The sequence below is a fragment of the Triticum urartu genome, chromosome 5A (assembly GCF_056163025.1).
Source record: "Triticum urartu cultivar PI428250 chromosome 5A, HENAU_Tu73, whole genome shotgun sequence".
Taxonomy (NCBI): Eukaryota; Viridiplantae; Streptophyta; class Magnoliopsida; order Poales; family Poaceae; genus Triticum; species Triticum urartu.
The window spans coordinates 235,804,405-235,828,710 of record NC_141877.1 but is presented as its reverse complement, the minus strand read 5'-3'; the positions used below and the strand labels follow the sequence as shown (position 1 = coordinate 235,828,710).

At 45.8% G+C, this 24,306-nt stretch overlaps 1 protein-coding gene across 1 annotated transcript; it reads right to left on the bottom strand.

The window, feature by feature from the left end:
- Positions 1-23,034: 23,034 nt before the first annotated feature.
- LOC147970904 (uncharacterized) lies at positions 23,035-23,526 on the bottom strand. Its single transcript, XM_087523718.1, has one exon. It carries the CDS (start codon positions 23,524-23,526, stop codon positions 23,035-23,037), a length of 492 nt encoding a protein of 163 aa, XP_087379844.1.
- Positions 23,527-24,306: the final 780 nt, after the last annotated feature.

Here is a 24,306-nt window from a genome sequence, read left to right as displayed (position 1 = left end):
AATTTTGTGTCCACCATAGTGGAGATATTGTTTCCACATATATATTGATCGATGACAGGAATGCCCTCCTATTATTGCCTGTAACACACGTACGTTACGACATGCCACAATGCAAAAACAAGGAGAATAAGGATTACAGTCGCCTTATTGATGCGGAGCATCCCAAGGTCATCCCCATGGACCTACCATACGTCCCCTATGATACCACTTGGACCAATGACAAGATCCCGAGCGAAGGGTATCAAAGATAAGGTGAACATTCTTCTCTGCGAACTTCCACTTTCTATGCATGAGACATGGCTACTACCTATGTCCGAGTTGTTGTGCATGATTAGGTACCAAGAGGACCCTCCTGAAGATGCACATGAAGATGTACAAGTCCCCAAGTTCACGGATGAAGAGGAACGCGGCGAGAAGAAGAAGGCAGCTCCAGGACATCCGGCCCCACGCCCGGACATCCGTCCGCTAGACACTTCGACCACAACAGCCTACCAGCCGCCGCGCATCTACAGGCCCCGGACGTCCGGCCCCAGCCCGGACATTCGGCCCGACCCGTGTAACATCCCAAATTTTCAATTTGGAATGTTACACATAGGTCATCCATGCATATCATATTTTTTATTGCATTTTCGCTCTGCAATCCTCGAAATCCTAAGCAACTCAAGGACCCTCGGAGAGAGTTGGGGATTTCCCGGTTTTCATATTTGATTTTTTTATCAAATAATGAAACGAGGATTTGGATTTTAATTATTTTTCTTTCCTAAAAAATATTTCATATTAAAATATATGAGAGGAGATAATATGACTTCTCCAAAATAATTGAAATATTGGAGGAAAAATATTAAAATCATTTATTTGATTTTATTCGATTTTATTTGGATTTTATTTGCATTAGAAAAATTGCACGTTTACAAAAATTACATTTTAGGGCCAAGAAAATGTTTATCCCGTTCTAAATATTTTATTTAGACGGTGAAAAAATTGTTTTGACATTTTTGTTTTTTATTTTATTTTCTAGGATTTTATTTCTGTCGGTGAAATTATTTAAAAAAAAACTCCAGTGCCCGACTGGGCCGAAACCCAGCCAGGCCGCCGGCCTAGCCGCCGTCGCCACCGCCTCCCCGCGCGCGCGCCGCCGACCCGGACGTGGAGTCCGAGCCGGACTCCTCTCCGCCGCCGCTGCCTTGCCCCCTGCCCCAAGCAGCCCCCCCTCTTTATAAGCCGCCGCCCCAAACCACCACCACCGCAGCCGCCGCCTGCCGCGCCTCGCCGCCGCCGCAGCCGAGCACCACCGCCGCTGCTTGCCGCCGCCCTGTTGCCCCGCCGCCACGCCGGAACCGAGCCGCCGGTTTTTTTAAACCGTTCGGTTTTTTTAGAAAACCCTAGATCCGTTTTTTCGGTTTGCCGATTTTTTCTCGGTTCTTCTATTTAGCGGATGTTCGTCCGTACGTTAGTTTTAACGAACAGTTTTCGCCCGTTAGTTATAGCTAACGAACGCTCGTTCGTTAGTCTGTTCGTCAGTTTTCTTTTCATCGGATTTATCTGCGATTATTTCCGGTCGCCATTTCTGATCTGATCTTAGTTTCTGTTTATCTTTTCGCTCGTTAGTCGGAATCAGGCGATTCAAGCGCCTAGATCTTTGTCTCGAAACCCTCTTTCTGTTTAATCAACTTGAACAAGATTTCGGTACAGTAAAATTTGACCTTAGTTCAGATTAGTAAACGGATCTTGTTTCTTTTGTCGTTTGAGTTTCGTTGCTCCGTTTGATTTGATTCTTTTTGCAAACCGGAGTTCTTAAGTTGAACTTTCTGGTCAACCTCTTTTATTTGAGTTTAGCTTGCGCATGTTTGCTTGTCGCTTATGTATGTTATTGTTTGTTTGTGATAGAACACCCGGAGTGCGAAGCATGCTACTACGAATCCCTAGGTTTTGCGGATCGTCAGAAAGGCAAGTAACACATTGATCATACTCTTTTCATACCCAGTTTTTATACATTAGTTCCTATCCTCAAACATTTCATGATTAGGATGTCATTTAACTTGTGGGTTGGGAAGTAGTCATTGAGGTAGAACCTATTGCCCTGTTAATATTAAATGTTGGGAGTTACTTCTACGCTTGCTTATACCACTATGCTATGCTCGTAGACGTGGTTCGGGTTTGAGTGAAATCCATGACAGATGTGAGATCGTTAATTAATGGTTCAACTTAAGGTGGCAACTTAAATTAACATCTAGGTGGATTGAGGCACCTGGGGAACCCAGTGTTGTCTGTTTTTTTGGAAATCCCGAGGTACCCGTGTGATCTTCCTATGGACCGCCACCCAGGCTCAAAGGGAACTGAGATGATTCATGCTAGAAACTTCTGTGTGCAACCACAAGCTATTATGGGCTCTAGCATAGTTGAGTAAGTTACGTGAAGCTCTTGAAGAGGTAGATCAGCAGGTAGTGGGTTTTGTAGGTTTGGTATGGTCTACCCGGAGTAGAGAGTTAATGTTTCTGAAATACTGTGTCTCGGTCATCCATTTCTCAAACACCATGTAGTGCGAGAAATCCAACAGAGGCGATCGAGTCTTGTGGTGAAAAGTGCGCAAACCTCTGCAGAGTCTACAATCTAATCATGGTTAGCCATGTCCCCGGTTATGGACAATCTTGAGTATGTAGTACTTGGGTTATCACATGTATCTCATCACTCTTAATTAATATTGTAGGGTTGCTAATTACTTTAATTGGGATTGAGTTGGGGTTACCTTCTCAATGTTGTTCAACCACCATGATAGTTAAATTAAAAACTCTATTCCTTTGTTGTAGGGAAAAATTGGCTTTTCGCAAAAACTATAACCCTAGAGCTTTCCACCAGCCAAATATGCATGTAGTGATAGCATTATTCTGTTCTTGCTCTACTGTGTTACATTGCGAGCATATTCCATGTGCTGACCCATTCTCGGGCTGCAACATTTATGTTGCAGACTTTTCAGACGAGGAGTAAGGTTCCTTAAGTCGTTGCCGTGCAGCTCAGCTATGCCGTTGGAGTTGATGGACTCACTTTATCTTCCAAGCCTTCCGCTGTTATCGCATTAGATGGCCTTAAGCCATATTATTGTAATAAGTTCTCTCTCTTGAGACATTCGATGTAATAAGTGTGTGATTGCTACGCTGTTATAAATCCTTCGAGTACTGTGTGTGTCAGCATTACCGATCCAGGGATGACACTGAAGCACAGAGACTTGACCATCTGAGGCCGGGTCGCTAAAAGATGGTATCAGAGCACACGCTGAGTGTAGGACACGACCACTAAGCTAAAGCGATAGATCACTATTCTCTTTCTCATTTCTGACTCCTCTCCATTTTCTACTCTTTAGGATGGCGGATGCAAGGAACAAGTTTGCACAACCGGAGGAAGAAACACCTTTTGGACGCCACTTGAAGGAAATCACTAGGTACTTGAACATTGGAATACCAAGCTTCACCGGGACATACAACGCTTCTTTACCAGAAGAGGAGCGCTGGATGATTCAAGTACAAGTTCCAGGAAGGACCTTCATGCCAGTCACTAAACCCATAGAGTTTTCCTTCAATGCACCAACCTGGAGTTTAGGAAAAAGTATGGCAGCTCACATCACCATGGGACGCATTGGAGAAGTCTACAACAGGGAACTCAAGGACACTATCTACCAGATATGTGGGAGCCGAGATGAGCAATGGGAAGTAATCAGCACCAAGAAGGATAGATCCATTGCAGCTTTCATCGAGGAGTTAAACCAGCACATTCGACGTCAGGAGAACCAGATGTGCATAGACATGATGGACTTGAAGAAGGCGAAGACTAGGATCATCGAGCTGGAGGAAGAACTCAAGTTTACACGCGATGGATATGAGGAGGAAATCAAGACACTACTGGAGAAGAATGACGACCTAGTTAAGAAGATCGGAGTATTCATGGGAGGACCAGCACCGGGAGTAGAAGACGACGAGTCCACTTGCCCGGACAACTACATCATCATCGACGACACCGATTCCGATCCTAGTGATGATGACTTTGAAGACGAAGCTGGAGCAGATATCATGGAGTCTTCCACCGATCAAAATTTCTAGATGACCACCATATATTAGTAGTATTCCCCCATGTATTTAGTAGTAGTTGAGCACTTTTGTGATAGTTCTAGACCGCCTGTATGCCCTTGCTTGATTGATTGAGTGAAATGATTGTGTTTTTCTCATGTGCATATGGGTAGCGCTTTCTCATTAGACCCCCTTTCTATTCTGATCTCTTCCATCTAAACCCATCAGATGCCTCCGAGACGTGACCCCGGTTTTGTTTTCCTACCAGAGCTCACCCAGTTGATCCAGCAGCAGAATACTTTGATGCAATTGCTAGTTCAGAACCAGGGCAAAAACAACAACAACAACCCACCACCAGTGGACAACCTAGCCCTCTTTCTAAGGTTACAGCCGTCGGTGTTTTCCAGTAGCACCGAGCCTATAGTTGTTGATGATTGGCTACGCCGTATTGGAAGGGAGTTGACCACCGCAGGTTGCACAGATGCGGAGAAGGTGCGCTTTGCCACACATCAATTGGATGGACCAACAGCCTCATGGTGGGAGAATTACACGGCTACTTTTCCTGTAGCCACTGTCACTTGGGACCAGTTTCAGCAAGCTTTCCGCACAGCTCATGTCTCAACTGGAGCTATGCAGATGAAGAAGCGGGAGTTCCGCAACTTACGCCAGGGAAACCGTACTATGGCTCAATACGTGGATGAGTTTAGCAAGTTATCATGCTATGCCCCTGATGATGTGGCCACAGATGCCGCCAAGCAGGAGAAGTTTATGGAAGGGCTAAATGATGAGATGAGAATGCAGTTGATGGTAGAAACCTTCAACAACTACCAGGAGTTGGTAGAAAAGGCTCTTATGATTGAAGGGAAGCAACAATAGATTGAGAGCCGTAAGAGGAAGTACGGACAAGGGAAGTATAACTCAGGAGCTCAGCAGAAGCCTCGTCTAACCCCGAACTCGGGAGGACGTGTTCATAACCATGGAAGTCACAACCACACTGGAGGAGGATCGCATAACCATAATGGTGCTAAGAATGGAAATGGGAACGGAGCTAACAATAATCAGAACCGCTCCAACCCAGTCACACCCGCCAAAAGAGACCTAAGTCAAGTTACTTGCTTTAAGTGCGGGAACACGGGGCATTATGCCAATGATTGCCCTGAAGGGAGGAATGGAAACGGAAATGGGAGCACTGGAAAGAAGCCTAATCCATTCAACAAAGGACAAGTGAACCACGTTAACGTGGAGGAGGTTGAAGAGCAGCCGGACGCGGTAATAGGTAAGTTTTTGGTTAAGTCATTTACCGCTCTTGTTCTTTTCGATACTGGTGCATCGCACTCATACATATCAAGGGGATTCGTGGATAAGTTTAAACTACCAACCCAAACCCTTAGGACCCCTCTCTTAGTGAGTTCACCTGGAGCAGAATACATGGCTAGCCGATGGTGCAACCAGATACCCTTAACCATTGGCACACATGTTTTTCCGTCCGACCTAATCATCTTGGAGTCATAAGGATTGGATGTGATATTGGGTATGGACTGGATGTTAAAGTATGGAGGAAGCATTGACTGTGCTAGTAAGTCGATTTATCTCACCACCCCGGAGGGAAAAAGGATTAAGTATGTATCTAGGCATGTGCCTAGGAGGAGTCAAGTGAATGCCCTTACAGGAGTTGTTCAGGAGGAAGTGCCTGTAGTGAAGGATTACCCGGATGTTTTTCTAGAGGAGTTACCAGGCATGCCACCAGATAGAGACATTGTGTTTCTGATAGAGCTATTGCCAGGCACCGGGCCAATATCCAAGAGACCCTATCGGATGCCCGCGAATGATCTGGAGGAAATTAAGAAACATATCAAGGAGCTATTGGAGAAAGGGTACATTCGAAGAAGCTCGTCACCTTGGGGAGCCCCAGTACTTTTGGTGGAGAAGAAGGATAAATCCCTAAGGATGGTTGTTGATTATCGAGCCGTGAATGAAGTGACGATCAAGAACAAGTACCCACTGCCAATGATCAACGATCTGTTTGATCAGTTGCAAGGAGCTAAAGTGTTCTCGAAGATTGATCTGCGATCAGGATACCATCAGTTGAAGATTCGAGAGAAGGATATACCAAAGACAACGTTCACCACGCGGTATGGATTATACGAGTATATGGTCATGTCGTTTGGACTGACTGACGCCCCTGCCTATTTCATGAGCATGATGAACAAGGTGTTCATGGAGTATTTGGACAAGTTTGTTGTGGTGTTTATAGATGATATTATGGTATACTCAAAGAATGAAGAGGGGCACAAAGAGCATTTGCGATTAGTTCTCGAGAAACTCAGGGAACACCGGTTGTATGCTAAGTTCAGCAAATGCAAATTTTGGTTGAAGGAAGTCGGATTCCTTGGACATGTTATATCAGGAGAAGGTATAGCAGTAGACCCCAGCAAGGTTCAGTCAGTCACTGAATGGTTGGCCCCCACTTTAGCTAGCGAGATTCGCAGTTTCCTTGGACTCGCAGGATACTACCGGAGGTTCATTGAGAATTTTTCCAAGATTGCAAAGCCAGTGACTGAACTATTGAAGAAGGATACTAAGTTTAAATGGACAGAAGATTGCGAGGCAAGTTTCCAGGAGTTGAAGAAACGTTTGACTACAGCCCCAGTGCTGACACTGCCAGATATACACAAGGATTTCCAAGTGTATTGCGATGCCTCTTGCTTAGGACTTGGATGTGTGCTTATGCAGGACGGAAGAATTGTTTCGTATGCCTCACGACAACTAAAACCTCATGAGTTGAACTATGCCACGCATGATTTGGAGTTAGCAGCCATAGTGCATGCATTGAAGACTTGGAGACATTACCTTATTTGAAACCATTATGATGTGTACACGGATCATAAGAGTTTGAAATACATTTTCACACAGAAGGAGCTGAACCTTAGACAGAGGAGATGGTTGGAGCTTATAAAGGATTACAACATGAAGCTACACTATCATCCAGGAAAGGCCAATGTCATAGCAGACGCTTTGAGCCGGAAGAGTTATGCCAATATCCTTGAAAGTAAGGGATTGCCGAAGGAGTTAGCAGAGGATATCATGGAACTTCGATTGGAGATTCTTCCAAGAGGTTTCGTTGCAACAATGGAGGTTCACTCTACATTGTTGGGCAAGATTCGAGAAGCTCAGAACGATGACAGAGAGATTGCCGAGATAAAGGAGAATATGAGCAAAGGAAAGGCCAAAGGTTTTCGTGAGGATGAGCACGATACCTTCTGGTTTGAGGACCGAGTTTATGTGCCCAATAACCCAGAGATCAGGAAGTTAATACTTCAGGAGGCTCATGACTCACCATACTCGATACACCTTAGAAACACCAAGATGTATTTGCATTTGAAGGAACGTTTCTGGTGGACTGGTATGAAGAAGGATATTGTCGAGTATGTAGTCGTATGTGATGTTTGCCAAAGATTAAAGGTAGAGCATCAGAAGCCAGCAGGACTGTTACAGCCTATGCCGATACCCGAATGGAAGTGGGATAAACTTGGCATGGACTTCATCACCGGATTGCCCAGAACCAAAGAAGGATATGATTCTATATGGGTAGTAGTTGATCGCTTGACCAAAGTGGCTCATTTATTCCAGTGAAAACCACGTATACAAGCGCGAAGTTGGCCAAGATATATATGTACAGGATCGTATGTCTGCATGGAGTTCCGAGGACCATCGTATCAGATCGAGGAACACAGTTTACTTCAAAGTTTTGGCATCAGTTACACCAGACTTTGGGTACGAGATTGGAGTTCCGTACAACATTTCACCCGTAGACGGACGGACAGACCGAGAGAGTCAACCAGATACTGGAAGATATGTTGAGAGCCTTGCGCTAGATTATGGATCTAGTTGGGATGACAATTTGCCTTATGCAGAGTTCTCATACAACAATAGCTACCAAGCCAGTTTGAAGATGGCACCGTTTGAAGCTCTGTATGGACGCAGATGCAGAACGCCGTTGATGTGGGATGAGGTAGGAGACCGACAGTTGTTTGGACCAGATTTGATCAATGAGTCTGAAGAGAAGGTTAAATTGACTCATGATAGACTGAAGATTGCTCAGTCCAGGCAGAAGAGTTACGCAGATTCAAAACGTAAGGAGGTAACCTATGAAATTGGAGACAGAGCATATCTGCGAGTATCACCCTTGCGAGGAGTGAAACATTTTGGAGTTAAGGGAAAGTTAGCCCCAAGATTTGTAGGACCGTATCATCTTTTGGAACGGATGGGAGAAGTTGCCTACAAGTTGGAATTACCTGAGGGATTGTCAGGAGTTCACGATGTGTTCCACGTTTCACAGCTGAAGAAGTGTCATGCTGAGATGGCCGATATACCGTTAAGAGATACAGTACCCTTGGAGGTGATTCAGTTGGACAGTGATTTGACTTATGAGGAGAAGCCAGTTAAGATTCTTGAATTTGCCAGTCGAGTCACCCGCAACAAGGTTATCAAGTTTTGCAAAGTTCAGTGGAGCCACCATACCGAGGATGAAGCCACCTGGGAACGAGAGGATGATCTACTCAAAGACCACCCGCACCTATTTTCTAGCCAACCTGAATCTCGAGGGCGAGATTCATCTTAAGGGGGTTGGTTTGTAACATCCCAAATTTTCAATTTGGAATGTTCCACATAGGTCATCCATGCATATCATATTTTTTTATTGCATTTTCGCTCTGCAATCCTCGAAATCCTAAGCAACTCAAGGACCCTCGGAGAGAGTTGGGGATTTCCCAGTTTTCATATTTGATTTTTTAATCAAATAATGAAACGAGGATTGGATTTTAATTATTTTTCTTTCCTAAAAAATATTTCATATTAAAATATATGAGAGGAGATAATATGACTTCTCCAAAATAATTGAAATATTGGAGGAAAAATATTAAAATAATTTATTTGATTTTACTCGATTTTATTTGGATTTTATTTGCATTAGAAAAATTGCACGTTTACGAAAATTGCATTTTAGGGCCAAGAAAATGTTCATCCCGTTCTAAATATTTTATTTAGACGGTGAAAAAATTGTTTTGGCATTTTTAGATTTTTATTTATTTTCTAGGATTTTATTTCTGTCGGCGAAATTATTAAAAAAAACTCCCGCACCCGACTGGGCCGAAACCCAGCCAGGCCGCCGCCCAGCCGCCGTCGCCACCGCCTCCCCGCGCGCGCGCCGTCGCCGCCGACCCGGACTTGGAGTCCGAGATGGACTCCTCTCCGCCGCCGCTGCCTTGCCCCCTCCCCCAAGCAGCCGCCCCCCTATTTATAAGCCGCCGCCCCGCCGCCCCAAACCACCACCACCGCCGCCGCCGCCGCCCGCGCCTCGAGCCGCCATCGCTCCGCCTTTTGCGATGAAGATTCAAGTCCCGCTCTTGTTGTCTCCAAGGTCTTGACTCTACAACATCACCAAGAATAAGAACAAAGATGCCATATCTATCATACAAAGGCCGGCATCAATGGAAGATCCGTCAAGGTCATCATCGATGGAGGGAGTTGTCATAACCTCGCAAGTGAAGAACTTTGCTCCAAGCTCCAATTGCCCAAGACTAAGAACCCACATCTATACAAAGTTCAATGGCTTAGCGACTCCGTCACTCTCCAAGTCGAGCATCGAGTACAAGTCTCCTTCAAAATTGGCGCCTATGAAGACACTTTGGAGTGTGACGTCGTTCCAATGACCGTTTGCCACCTTTTTCTAGGACGCCCATGGCAATTTGATAGAGGTGTCATTCACAACGGCTGAACGAACCACTACATCTTCAAGATGAAGGGAGAGTACGTACTTCATCCCGCGTCTCCAAGCCAATTGATCGCCGACGAGCAAGACACCCATCGTGGAGAGAATAGTGAGAGAGCGAGCCACCAAAAAGAGAGTGAGTGCCACAAGCCCAAATCAAGCGCCTCCACGATGAGCGACAAGAAGAATTTAGTTCTCTTTGCCACCAAAAGTGAGATAAGAGGAGTGTGTGAGAACCCATCTAGTGTTGTCTTCTCTTTTGCAGGAATTTCAAGATGTTTTCCCCGATGAGCTACCTCTGGGACTACCTCCACTACGAGGCATCGAGCACCGCATCAACCTCATCCCCGGAGCACCTCTACCGAACAAAGCTCCCTACCGCGTCAACCCTGAAGAAACCAGAGAAATACAAAGGCAAGTAAAGCATCTCATAGACCACAGACATGTGCGTGAAAGTTTGAGCCCTTGTGCCATCCCGGTCATTCTTGTGCCAAAATGAGACGGTAGCTTTCGCATGTGCTCCGATTGTAGACCTATCAACGCTATAACCGTTCGCTATAGGTATCCCATTCCACGCCTTGATGATATGCTTGATGAACTTAGTGGTGCCACTATCTTTTCAAAAATTGATCTTAAGAGTGGTTACTATCAAATCCGCATACAAAAGGGTGATGAATGTAAAACCGCTTTCAAAACCAAGTTTGGGTTGTATGAGTGGTTAGTCATGCCTATGGGTCTATCGGAAGCACTGGGTACTTTTATGCGTCTTATGAATCATGTCTTTCGCCCTTACATTGGTGTGTTTGTTGTGGTCTACTTCGATGATATCCTTGTTTTTAGCAAGTCTCTAAAAGAGCATGTCACCCATGTCCGAACCGTTTTACAAACTCTTCGAAAAGAGCATCTCTATGCTAATATGGAGAAATGCCTTTTTGGCGTTGATAAGCTTGTTTTCTTGGGTTTTGTTTTATCTTCTAAGGGTGTTCATGTAGATGAGTCCAACATCACTGCTATTAAGACTTGGCCACAACCAACAAACTTGCAACAAGTGCGTACCTTTCTTGGCCTTGCGGGTTTCTATTGTCGTTTTGTGAAAGATTTTAGTACCATTGCTTCGCCTTTGCATGCTTTGAGCAAGAAGAATCCGCCTTTTGTTTGGGGATCATCCCAAGATACCGCTTTTAATGAGCTTAAGAATTTGCTTACTCATGCTCCCATGCTTGACTTACCCAACTTTGACAAACCTTTTGAGTTTCATTGTGATGCTAGTGGTAATGGCATAGGAGGTGTGTTAACGCAAGAGAAGCGCCCCATAGCTTACTTTAGTGAGAAACTTTCCGGAGCGCAACTCAATTACCCCATCTATAACAAAGAGCTATATGCTTTAGTCCATGTTTTGCATGAATGGGAACACTATCTTCGCCCTCATGAATTCATCATTCATACCGATCATGAAATGCTCAAGTACCTTAAGGGCCAAACCAAGTTGAACAAGTGTCATGCTAAATGGAGTGAATTTATTGAGTCTTTTCCTTATGTCATCAAGTACATTAAAGGTAAGGAAAACATTGTGGTGGAAGACCTTTCCCGCATATAACTTCTTGTTACTCAACTTGAGTTGAATGTCATTGGCTTTGAGCACATAAAAGACTTATATGAGCATGATCCTACTTTTGCTACTCCTTATGCCAAATGTTCGACGCATACATCTTGGGAACGCTATTACATCAAAGATGGATATCTTATGAGAGCTAACAAGCTTTGCATCCCCGAGTCTTCTCTTTGTTTATTGATTTTGCAGGAATCTCATGGAGGAGGCTTAGTGGGACATTTTGGACGCGACAAGACTCTCGCCACGCACTCCAAGAACTACTATTGGCCCAAGATGTTTCGGGACGTCAACCGCTTCACCAACCGATGCTCTACATGTCGCAAAGCTAAGTCTAAAGCTCAATCCCATGGCCTTTACATGCCTCTCCCAATTCCATATCAACCATGGGAAGACATTAGCATGGATTTCATACTTGGATTGCCTAGGACTAGAAATGGAAAGGATTCGGTATTTGTCGTTGTGGACCATTTCTCTAAAATGGCACATTTTATTCCTTGTAACAAGATAGACGATACTTCACATGTTGCTAATATCTTTTGTAGGTAAATATTGCGTCTACATGGAGTGCCAAAGACGATCGTCTCGGAGCGCGACGTCAAGTTCCTTAGCTACTTTTGGAAGACCCTATGCGCCAAGCTCGGAATCAAGCTACTCTTCTCCATGGCGTATCATCCACGAACCGACGTCCAAACAGAGGTGAGCAACCGTACACTCTCCGCTCTACTTCGAGTACTCATCAAGAGGAACATCAAGGAGTGGGAGGTGTGCCTACCTATCGCCGAGTTCGCCTACAACCGAGCAAGACACTCAACAACTGGCAAGTCCCCCTTCGAGGTCGTCTACGGATTCAACCCATTGTCACCATTGGACATTCTTCCCCTTCCACTCCAAGAGCGCATCAATTTGGACGCAAGTGCACATGTGACTCATCTCAAGAAGGTGCATGAAGATACAAGACATACTATTGAGCGCCAAGTACAATGACTTGCGACCGAGCTCAACATCAACAAGCACCCCATGGTCTTCAATATTGGTGATCTCGTGTGGCTACACCTTCACAAGGACTGCTTTCCACAAGAACGCAAGTCCGAACTTCGACCACGAGCGGACAGACCCTTCATGGTGCTTGCACGCTACAATGACAACACTTACAAGATCGACCTCCCCCGCGACAAGTACAACGTGAGCGATATCTTCAATGTCAAGGACCTCTCGCCCTTCCATGGTGATGAAGAATTTGATCCGAGGATGGATCTTCCCTAAGGGAGGGGAGATGATGTGGAGCATCCCAAGGTCATCCCCATGGACCTACCTACGTCCCCTACGACACCACTTGGACCAATGACAAGAGCCCGAGCGAAGGCTATCGAAGATAAGGTGAACTCTCTCCTCTCCGAACTTCCACTTTCTATGCATGAGACATGGCTACTACCTAAGTTCGAGTTGTTGTGCATGATTAGGTACCAAGAGGACCCTTCCGAAGATGCACATGAAGATGTAAAAGTCCCCAAGTTTACGGATGAAGAGGAACGCCGAGAGAAGAAGAAGAAGGCAGTTCCAGGACTCGGACATCCGGCCCCAAGCCCGAAATCCGGCTGCTGGAGACTTCGACCACAATAGCCTACCAGCCGCCGCGCATCTACAGGCCCCAGACATCTAGCCCCAGCCCGGAAATCCGGCCTTGAGCCCGGATATACGGACACCACCTTCCCGAGAGCAACATGGCCAGCTTCACCAGTCCGGACATCCGGCCTCCACAGCCAAGACATCCGGCCCTCCGCGAACGCCCAAACATCCGGCCTCGCCAGCCCAGACATCCGGCCCCGCGTGAAAGCCCGGACATCCGGCCCTATGCCCTAGACTATATATACTCCACCTCGTCCAACTTTCTAGGGCTAGCATTGGTTTAGCTCATATTTAGAGATAGACCATTGCTCATCCACATCGGATCTACTCCACGAGAGAGACCGCGACCCCTCTTAGGAGAAGATCCCTTTGGATTCAAGACCTCCTTGCGGAGAAGATCCTCTCGTGGATTCAAAACCTCCTCATTGAGAAGACCGGTTACCTGATGTATTGCGTGTTGTTGACTTTGGATCTTGTATCTCCCTTTGTGTTCATGGATCTAGCGCATGTGTGATCATACTTGTTGGTTTGAGTGTTCTCTTGTGTTCCCCTTGTGATTTTCCCCTCGTTTCCCTCCTCGTGTTCTTCATGTTAATCCCAGGACCCACTCCTTTCGTGAAAGATCGGGCGATTAGGGTTCCTACCCTACATCACTTATTTTCTTGAATTTACAACCAAATGGGATTCCCCGAATAATAGAGCAAGTGCAGAATGCAACGTTTATCCTTACCAGGTGGACTAATATTTATACTTATCATAATCTCTCGGATTTCCTTCCATAGGAGTGCCAATGGGTTCAGATCCTTGTCTGAAAAGCAACGTCAAATGATGTTCTTTAACTTTCAGGGGCAAAAAGTCCTGCTTAGGGGCCAAATTTGAGATTTCTCTGGCCCTCCTGCCCAAGCTGGAAGTATTTTCTAGATTGCCAAGCTCTTCGCGAGCATTATGAGTACTTGTGGGTCCGAAACAAGGTCGAAATGACAAAGTGATGACTGTTTCTGTGAACACCGGTCCTTTATACGGCAGTCCTTGAAAGAACTTCATTTTCTCGTGAGGCGTTCTGGCATGCCGCCCCAAAATTTTGTGTCCTCCATAGTGGAGATATTGTTTCCACATATATATCGACCGGTGCTAGGAATGCCCTCCAATTATTGCCTGAAACACATGTACATTATGGCATGCCACACTGCAAAAACAAGGAGAATATGACTTATAGTCGCCTTATTTTCTTGAATCTACAACCAAATGGGATTCCCCGCATCATAGTGCATGCGCAGAATGCAACGTTTTTCCTTACCAGGCGGATTAATGTTTATACTCCCCATAATCTCTTGGATTTCCTTCCAAAGGAGTGCCAATGGGTCCAGAAACTTGTTTGAAAAGCAGCGGGAAATGATGTTCTTTGAATTTGAGCGGAAGAAAGTCCTACTTAGGGGCCGAATTTGAGGTTTCTCCTGGCCTCCTGCGCACGCTGGAAGTATTTTCTAGATTCCCATGCTCGTCGCTAGCATTTTGAGTACTCGTGGTTCCAAAACAGACTCCGAATGACAAAGTTATGGCCATTTTTGTGAGCACCTGTCCTTTATATGGCAGTCCTTGAAAGAATTTCATTTTCTCGTGAAGCGTTCTGGTGCGTCGCCCCAAAATTTTGTGTCCTCCATAGTGGAGATATTGTTTCCACATATATATTCACCAATGGCAGGAATGCCCTCCTATTATTGCTGTCACACATGTACGTTATGGCAGGCCACACGGCAAAAACAAGGAGAATAAGGCTTACATTTGCCTTATTTTGTTGAATTTAGAACCAAATGGGATTCCCCGGATCATAGAGAATGTGCAGAATGCAATGTTTATCCTTACCAGGCAAACTAATGTTTATACTCACCATAATCTCTCGGATTTCCTTCTGATGAGGACATCAATACCATTGTTACACCCACAGCCCCTACTACTATACATAATGGACCAATTACTAGAGCTCGTGTACGCCAATTGAATTATCATGTACTTTCCTTTCTTGGTAATGATTCTAATGATCAAGAGAATACGATGCTGCCTAAATTGGATACATTTGCTTTGCTTACAAATGAAGGCCTAGCTTGGACAAGAAAGATGAACCTTGGAGCAAGTTCAAGCATGGAGATGATGGCATGCGCAAGGGGATCAAGAACGGAGTTACAAGTGATGATTTCAGGACTTTGAAGCCACCATAAGGAGTGCATGAAGCCTTGGATGAAATATACAAGATGCCACTTCATAAATTTCATCCCGAGGCTATTCTAGGTGCTGTGGCACCTTACTATTGGGCCAGGCCCATGTATTTTCGAAATATTTAAGTATAGGCTGTATTTAGAGTCTGTATGTGTGGGGAAACAAGAGTTAGGGTTGGTTTCGGACCCCTCCTCCAAGGGCCACGAAATCCCCCCACTCTTCCTCCATATATACAGCCCTTAGGGCGTCATTTAGACTTTGGGTTTTGTTTAGATTAAAGTTCGCCATAGCTCCAACTTCGCGTACTTCGTTTGTGTTCTACAACCAGACAAAGGCGTCACAGAACCCCACCTTTGATCAATAAAGCTTTCCTCTTATATTCGCAATATACATATTGCAATCTTAGTTTCTTTCTTGTTCTTCGTTTGCCTGCAGGAAACATTCCTTCATGGTCAGGTTGATCGAGCTCCGGCATGGTCAATAACCTCTCGGAGTTGGTTTAGCGATTGCTCAGGCACGACATCCTCGCATGTTCGTAGTCGGGTCGTCAAAGTCCACTTCCTCCAAAACAATAGCCACCATCTCATCGAAATACAGAACACCTTTGCCTCTATAACCTTCCAAAGGAGTGCCAATGGGTTCAGAAACTTGTCTGAAAAGCACTGCCAAATGATGTTCTTTGACTTTCAGGGGAAAAAGTCCTGCTTAGGGGCCGAATTTGGGGGTCCTTCGGGCCTCCTGCGCAAGCCAGAAGTATATTCAAGATTCCCATGTTGATTGCGAGCATTTTCAGTACTTGTGGGTCCGAAACGGACTCCGAATGACAAAGTTATGACCGTCTTTGTGCACACCAGTCCTTTATATGGCAGTTCTTCAAAGAACTTCATTTTCCCGTGAAGCATTCTGGCGCGCCACCCCAAAACTTTGAGTTCTCCATAGTGGAGATATTGTTTCCACATATATATTGACCGATGACAAGAATGCCCTCCTATTATTGCCTGTAACACACGTACGTTACGGCATGCCACACTACAAAAACAAGGAGAATAAGGCTTACAGTCGCCTTATTTTGTTGAATTTACAACCAACTGGGATTCCCCGGATAATAGAGCATGTGCATAATGCAACGTTTATCCTTACCAGGTGAACTAATGTTTATACTCTCCATAATCTCTCAGATTTCCTTCCAAATGATTGCCAATGGGATCAAAACCTTGTCTGAAAAGCAACGGCAAATGATGTTCATTGACTTTCAAGGGCAAAAAGTCCTCCTTAGGGGCCGAATTTGAGGATCCGCTGGGCCTCATACGCAAGCCGAAAGTATTTTTAGATTGCCACACTCGTGGCGAGCATTTTGAGTACTTGTGTGTCCGAAAGGGGCTCCAAATGACAGAGTTATGACCCGTTTTTGTGAACACCGGTCCTTTATATGGCAGTGCTTGAAAGAACTTCATTTTCTCAAGACGCGTTATGGCACACCACCCCCAAATTTTGTGTCCTCCATAGTGGAGATATTGTTTCCACATATATATTGGCCGATGCCAGGAATGCCCTCCTATTATTGCCTGTAACACACGTAAGTTACTGCATGCCACACTGCAAAATCAAGGAGAATACGGCTTATAGTCGCCTTATTTTCTTGAATCTACAACCAAACGGGACTCCCCGCATCATAGAGCATGCGCAGAATGCAACGTTTGTGCTTCCCAGGCAGACTAATGTGTATACTCACCATAATCTCTCGGTTTTCCTTCCAAAGGAGTGCCGATGGGAACAGAAACATGTCTGAAAAGCAGGAGGAAATGATGTTCTTTGACTTTCAAGGGCAAAAAGTCCTGCTTAGGGGCCGAATTGGAGGTTTCTCCGGGCCTCCTGCACAACCCGGAAGTATTTTTTAGATTCCCACACTCGTCACGAGCATTTTGAGTACTTCCTGGTCCGAAACGGACTCCGAATGACAAAGTTATGGCCGTTTTTGTGAGCACCCGTCCTTTATATGGCAGTCCTTGAAAGAACTTCATTTTCTCATGCTGCGTTTTGGCACGCCACCCCAAAATTTTGTGTCCTCTATAGTGGAGATATTGTCACCACATATGTATTATCCGATGCCAGGAATGCCGTCCTATTATTACCTGTAACACACGTACGTTACGGCATGCCACACTACAAAAACAAGTTGAATAAGTCTTATAGCCACCTTATTTTCTTGAATTTACAACCAAATGGGATTCCCCGTATCACAGAGCATGCGCAGAATGTAAACTTTGTCCTTAGCAGGCGGACTAATGTTTATACTCACCATACTCTCTCGGATTTCCTTCCAAAGGTGTGCCAATGGGTTGAGAAACTTGTCCGAAAAGCAGTAGCAAATGATGTTCTTTGACTTTCAAGGGCAAAAAGTCCTGCTTAGGGGCCGAATTTGAGGGTCCTCCGGGCCTCCTGCACAAGCCAGAAGTATTTTCTAGATTCCCACACTCGTCGCGAGCATTTTGAGTACTTGTGGGTCTGAAACGGACTCCGAGTGACAAAGTTGTGATAGTTTTAGTGAACACCGGTCCTTTATATGGCAGTCCTTGAAAGAACTTAATTTGCTCGTGACGCATTCTGGAACGCGGACCCAAAAGTTTGTGTCCTCCATAGTGGAGATATTGTTTCCACATATATATTTACTAAGGCCAGGAATGCCCTCCTATTATTGGTTGTAACACACGTATGTTATGGCATGCCACAATACAAAAATAAGGAGAATAAGGCTTATAGTCACGTTATTTTCTTTACTTTACAACCAAATGGGATTCCTCATATCATAGAGCATGCGCAGAATGCAAAGTTTTTCCTTACCAGGCGGACTCATGTTTATACTCACCATAATCTCTCGGATTTCCTTCCAAAGGTGTGCCAATGGGTTTATAAACTTGTCTAAAATGCAGCGGCAAATGATGTTCTTTGACTTTCACGAGCAAAAAGTCCTGCTTAGGGGCCGAATTTGAGGGTCCTCCAGACCTCCTGTGAAAGCTGGAAGTATTTTCTAGATTCCCATGCTCGTCCGGAGCATTTCGAGTACTTGTGGGTCCGAAACGGACTCGGAATGACAAAGGTATGACCGTTTTAGTGAACAGCGGTCCTTCATATGGCAGTCCTTGAAAGAACTTCACTTTCTCGTGACGCGTTCTGGTGCGCCGCCCCCAAATTTTGTGTCCTCCATAGTGGAGATATTGTTTCCACATATATATTGACCAAAATTTCCGTTCTGCCACACATGTACATTACGGCAGGCCACACGACAAAAACAAGGAGAATAAGGCTTACATTCGCCTTATTTTCTTGAATTTACAACCAAATGGGATTCCCCAAATCATAGAGAATGTGCAGATTGCAATGTTTATCCTTACCAAGTAGACTAATGTTTATACTAGTAAAGTAACCTTTAAAATTATATTTTTGTGGTTTATGGGAATCCTATATCTATTAGGTTTCAAATATACTCTTTGAAATATTTTTCATTCCCTAAATCAAGTACTTGTAGTGCAAGCCTCAATTCAGGGGTTTTTGGAAAACTAAATTTTGAAAATAGTTTTTGGCCAATTTATTTTTGTAAGAAAATACTATATTGCACTATACACATGGCATGATCATTGGGCAGAAGTTTGGGGCAGGGAGATGAAGTATATAAAGTGGAGTAGTTGACTTTAAAGAGCACTTGAAAAATCACAGAGAGAAAACCAACTCCAAATAAAAGCCAAATAATGCAAAAGTTTTTGTTGGTCCAAATTTTCATGTTTTAATAATGCAAATGACATGTTACAAAATGCAGGGTGTGACAGACCTACCCCCCTTACAAGAATCTCGTCCCCGAGATTCCTAAACTAGGCTTCAAGGAGATACGGAAACTTGGATCTAAGGTAGTCTTCACGTTCCCAGGTTGCTTCTGCTTCAGTGTGGTTGCTCCACTAGACCTTGAAGTACTTGATGGCGCGGCTTCGAGTGCGTCGCTCAGCCTCGTTCAAAATGCAGATGGGCCTCTCATGGTAGGTCAAATTAGGCTGAAGGTCAATGGCTTTTTGATTGACGTCCTTGTAAAGATCAGGCTTACCTGGAACTTGGAGACACTTCCGGAGTTGTGACACGTGGAATACGTTGTGCACATCGGATAGTTCAGGTGGCAGTTCCAACTGGTAAGCCACTTCTCCTCGCTGTTCAGTGATCTTGAAGGGGCCAATGTATCTTGGTGCGAGCTTTCCTTTGACATGGAAGTGTTAGGTTCCCTTGAGAGGTGTGACCCGGAGATAGACATGGTCTCCAACTCGGAAGGTCATGTCTCTTTGACGTGAGTCAGCGTAGCTCTTCTGTCTTGACTTGGTAGTCTTCAAACGCTCTCTGACAAGCCGGACTTGCTCTTCTGCTTCATGGAGGATATCGGGCCCAAAGACTAGTCCTTCTCCCGTCTCTGACCAATTGAGGGGTGTGCGACACTTGCATTCATACAACACCACAAATGGTGCCATCCAGAGGCTTGACTGATAACTGTTGGTGTAGGAGAACTCGGCGAAAGGGAGGCAATCTTCCCACCTTGCTCCATATGCTAAGACACATGCTTGGAGCATGTCTTCGAGTATCTGATTCACTCGCTCTGTCTGACCTCCGGTCTGTGGGTGGAAAGCAGTGCTGAAGGACAACTTGGTCCCCATGGCCTCTTGGAACTTCTTCCAGAACCTTGAGGTAAATTGGGTCCCTCTATCCGACACAATATCATTGGGAACACCATGAAAACTTACGATTCGGTTGATGTAGAGACTGGCTAACTGGTTCCCCTTGTGGGTCGCCTTGACAGGAACGAAGTGGGCCACCTTGGTCAAATGGTCAACAATGACCCATATGGAGTCATGCCCCTTGCTTGACCTGGGTAATCCGGTGATGAAGTCCATCCCAACTTTGTCCCACTTCCATTCAGGCACCTTGAGATGTTGTAACAATCCAGCGGGTCGCTGATGTTCAGCCTTGACTCTCTGGCATACGTCACACTTAGCGACGAAAGCAGTTATCTCTCTCTTCATGCCATGCCACCAGAATCTTTCCTTCAGGTCTTGATACATCTTGGCCCCTCCAGGATGGATGGAATACGGGGTGTCATGAGCTTCTTGCAATATCAAGTTCTTGAGCTCAACCTCGTTGGGTATGCAAATGTGATTCCCGAACCACACAATTCCTTGCTCATCTTCTGAGAATCCTGGGGCCTTGCCTTGCTTCATCTTATTCTTCATGCCTTCGATGCTTACGTGTCCTTTCTGTGTTTCCTTAATATCATCCATCAAGGTAGGACTAACTTCAAGGTTGGCCAAGGATCCTAGTACAACCAGTTCCAACCCGAAGCTTTCAAGTTCTTCGTACAAGGCAGGCAGCCTTCCCTTAATCATAGCGTTCAAGGAACAAGCCTTTCTTCTTAAGGCATCTGCTACCACATTAGCCTTCCCAGGGTGGTATTGAACACTGACGTCATAATCCTTGATCAACTCTAGCCATCTTCTCTGCCTCATGTTCAATTCTTTCTGAGTGAAAATATATTTCAGACATTTGTGATCCGTGTATATCTCACACTGCTTCCCTCGGAGGTAATGTCGCCATGTCTTCAGGGCATGAACCACTGCTGCTAACTCAAGATCATGAGTAGCATAGTTCTGCTCATGAGGACGTAGCTGTCTGGATAGATATGATACGACCCTGCCTTCTTGCATAAGAACACCTCCATGTCCAGTTCGTGAGGCATCACAATATATCACAAATTCCTTGTGAATATCAGGTGTAGCTAGAACTGGGGTAGTGGTCAATCTCTTCTTCAGCTCCTGGAAGCTCTCTTCGCACTTCGGTCTCCACTCAAACTTCTTGTCCTTCTTCAAGAGCTGGGTCATGGGTTGGGAAATGCTTGAGAATCCTTCAATGAACTTGCGGTAATATCCCACGAGTCCGAGGAAGCTTCTGACTTCCTTCACATTGCTCGGGGTTTGCCATTCAGCCACGGCTTGAATTTTGGTGGGATCCATTGACAACCCTTCATCAGTCAATTTACCCAAGAATCCAACTTCATGCAACCAAAATTCACACTTGCTGAACTTGGCGTACAGTTGGTGCTCTCGAAGCTTGTATAGGACCATCCTCAAGTGTTGCTTGTGCTCTTCTTCCGTCTTCGAGAAGACAAGAATGTCATCAATGAAGACGACGACAAACTTGTCCAAATATTCCATGAAGACCTTATTCATGATATACATGAAGTAAGCTGGGGCATTGGTCAATCCAAAGGACATGACCGTGCACTCATACATGCCATATCTGGTTACAAATGCCGTCTTCGGAATATCTTGGGGTCTGATTTTCAGCTGGTAGTACCCAAATCTGAGGTCGATCTTGGAGAACACTTTGGCCCCATTGAGTTGATCAAACATATATTCAATCTTTGGAAGTGGATACTTGTTCTTGATTGTAACTTAATTGAGGGAGCGATAGTCAATGCACAAGCGGATGGTACCATCCTTCTTTGCCACAAACAGAACAGGTGATCCCCAAGGGGAGGCACTAGGGCGGATAAATCCCTTCCTCAACTGCTCTTCCAGTTGCTTCTTCAACTCTGCTAACTCTTTCGATCCCATTCTATAAGGCTTCTTATAGATGGGTCCTGCTCCGGGTATGAGCTTGATGATGAACTCAATGTCTCGGTCAGGAGGCATTCCTGGTAGCTCATCAGGAAAGACATCGGGGTATTCGCATACTACCAGCACTTGCTCCAATCCAACTTCTGATAGACAGTTGACTTGGGCGCCTTGAGCAGAGGAGGGATTGGGAGCAAACTTAACTTCAACTCCTTGGTCATTGGTCACAATGACGGTCCGGTTGGCGCAATCTAACAAGCCTTGGTGCTTGATGAGCCAATTCATTCCTAAGATCACATCCAAGCCTTGTGATCTTAAGACGATAAGGTCTGCTAGGAAGTATACCCCGTTAATGACAATTCTGACTCCCTTACAGCCAACCTTGGCTCTCATCTCTACTCCGGGGGTTTGTACCACCATAGGGTTATTCAGGGGTGTAGGGGTCATGCCACTATTTAATGCAAACTCTTGGGTGACAAATGAATGCGTGGCTCAAGAATCAAACAAGACAGTTGCAGGTGTTGAGTTAACAAGGAACGTACCCAGCACGATGTCCGGGTCTTCCTGGGCTTTTTCTGCAGTGACATGATTCACACAACCCTTGCCATTGTTGGGTGGATTGCGGGGAGCTTGGTTCCTTTGTGGCATCCCACGGCCTTGGCCTTGGTTCTGCGTATTGGGGCGCGGGGCGTCGGGCTTCTTGTTGGGGCAATACTTGGAGTAGTGTCCTGCCTGACCACATCCGAAGCAAGTGACTTGATTGGGGTTGCTGCTCTTGCCGGCATTATTATTGGGCTTGTTGAAAGCTGGCCTGGGGTTGGCATACTGCTGGGGCTGATAGTTGGTGCGGGGTGCAGGGGCTCTTGGCTGCTGATAGGGTGGCTTGACCGGGACTGGCTGCCACGGGCGAGGCTTCTGGTTGCTGGAGCTGCCCTTGCTGATCATCTTGCACTTACGGGTATCATCCAAAGCATGGCGCTTGTCCTGAAGCATGAGTGCCTTGTTCACCAGATCAGGAAAGGTTGGGCAGTCACACACAACAAGCGAGTACTACAGAGTCTGGTTAAGGCCTTCCATGAAGCGCTCTATTTTGGCAGCATCAGTGCTGACATCTTAAGGAGCATACCTTGAGAGAACACTGAACTTCTGCATGTACTCCTTGACAGTGCTACTTCCTTGCTTCAAGGCTCGGAACTCACGCTTCTTGATGGCCATGATTCCGGAAGGAATGTGGGCCTTGCGGAATTCTGCCTTGAAGTCATTCCAAGTGATGTTTTGCTCAGCATGCATGGCCTTGAATCCATCCCACCAAGCTCTGGCAATTCCCCCGAGACAGTGAGCAGCATACGCCACCTTCTCGCGGTCCTCAGTGCATCCGACTAGTTCCAGCAGATCCTCAATGGTGCAGACCCAGTCGTCTGCATCCAGGGGTTCAGCAATTTCGATGAAGGTGGGTGGTGCATGCTTCTTGAACTCCGCCAACGTGGAACGTCCATTGCCGTTCCCCGCCGGCTGGCGATTGACAGCTTGAGCAATCATCTGGAGGGCTGTAGTGTTGGCTTGGCGTTCCTCTCGGAAGGCCTGGAGAAGCTGAGCCATGTACATGTTTGTAGGCGGTGGCGGTGGTGGAGCTTGTCCTTGGGTTTGGTCCTGACTGGCTCCTGCTCCGGCTTCTTGCTGCTGGGTAGAGGTACTAGTACATGTTACAACAGGCATCCTGTTGGGGCGGTCAAGGTCTCATGATTGGGAAAGATGAGGGAAAGCAATATAGATGGGATGCCTAGTAAGGGGGTCGGTATGACACTAATTGTTTTCATGCAAGGGCCAAAAGGCCAAACACATTCATTAAAATCCAAATGAGTGATGTAGTCGCTTACAAGTTCCCGAAGGAAAGTACGACGTTCACCAAACACGTCAAAAATGAACAAAACACTACATGGTTTCATATGAACCATTACAAGAACTCGACTTCGCATAGGGGGTACACGACCTATCCTACCTTAAGGGTTACGAACTAGCCTATCCTAGTCCCGAATGGTGTCCAAGTGGTGGAATGCTCGGTCGCGTATTCCGGTTCCTCTGGGTCTTCCTCCTCATCTTTATCTCTCTCGGTTTCTTCATCACTTGAGGGAGTGGGGGAGTGGAGGAGCTGAACACGGCGCTGCTTCGCCGGTGGCACCATGAAGAGGTTGGGATATTCCTTCGCTGTCATACGGCATGCTGAGATGATCCCTTGGCATGCGTATCCTGTGGGGGTCGCCCGCCTCGATAGGCAACAACGGGTTGTCCAGGGGGTGCACCATCCTTCTTGATTCTATCCGCCTTTATCTGAGCTAGGCGGAGGAGTTCCTTGGTCTCATGGAGTTCCCTCTGAAGCTCCGTCAA

Excerpts from the sequence above, each read along its gene's own strand:
- LOC147970904 (XM_087523718.1), bottom strand. The coding sequence starts at position 23,526 with ATGTACATGGCTCAGCTTCTCCAGGCCTTCCGAGAGGAACGCCAAGCC.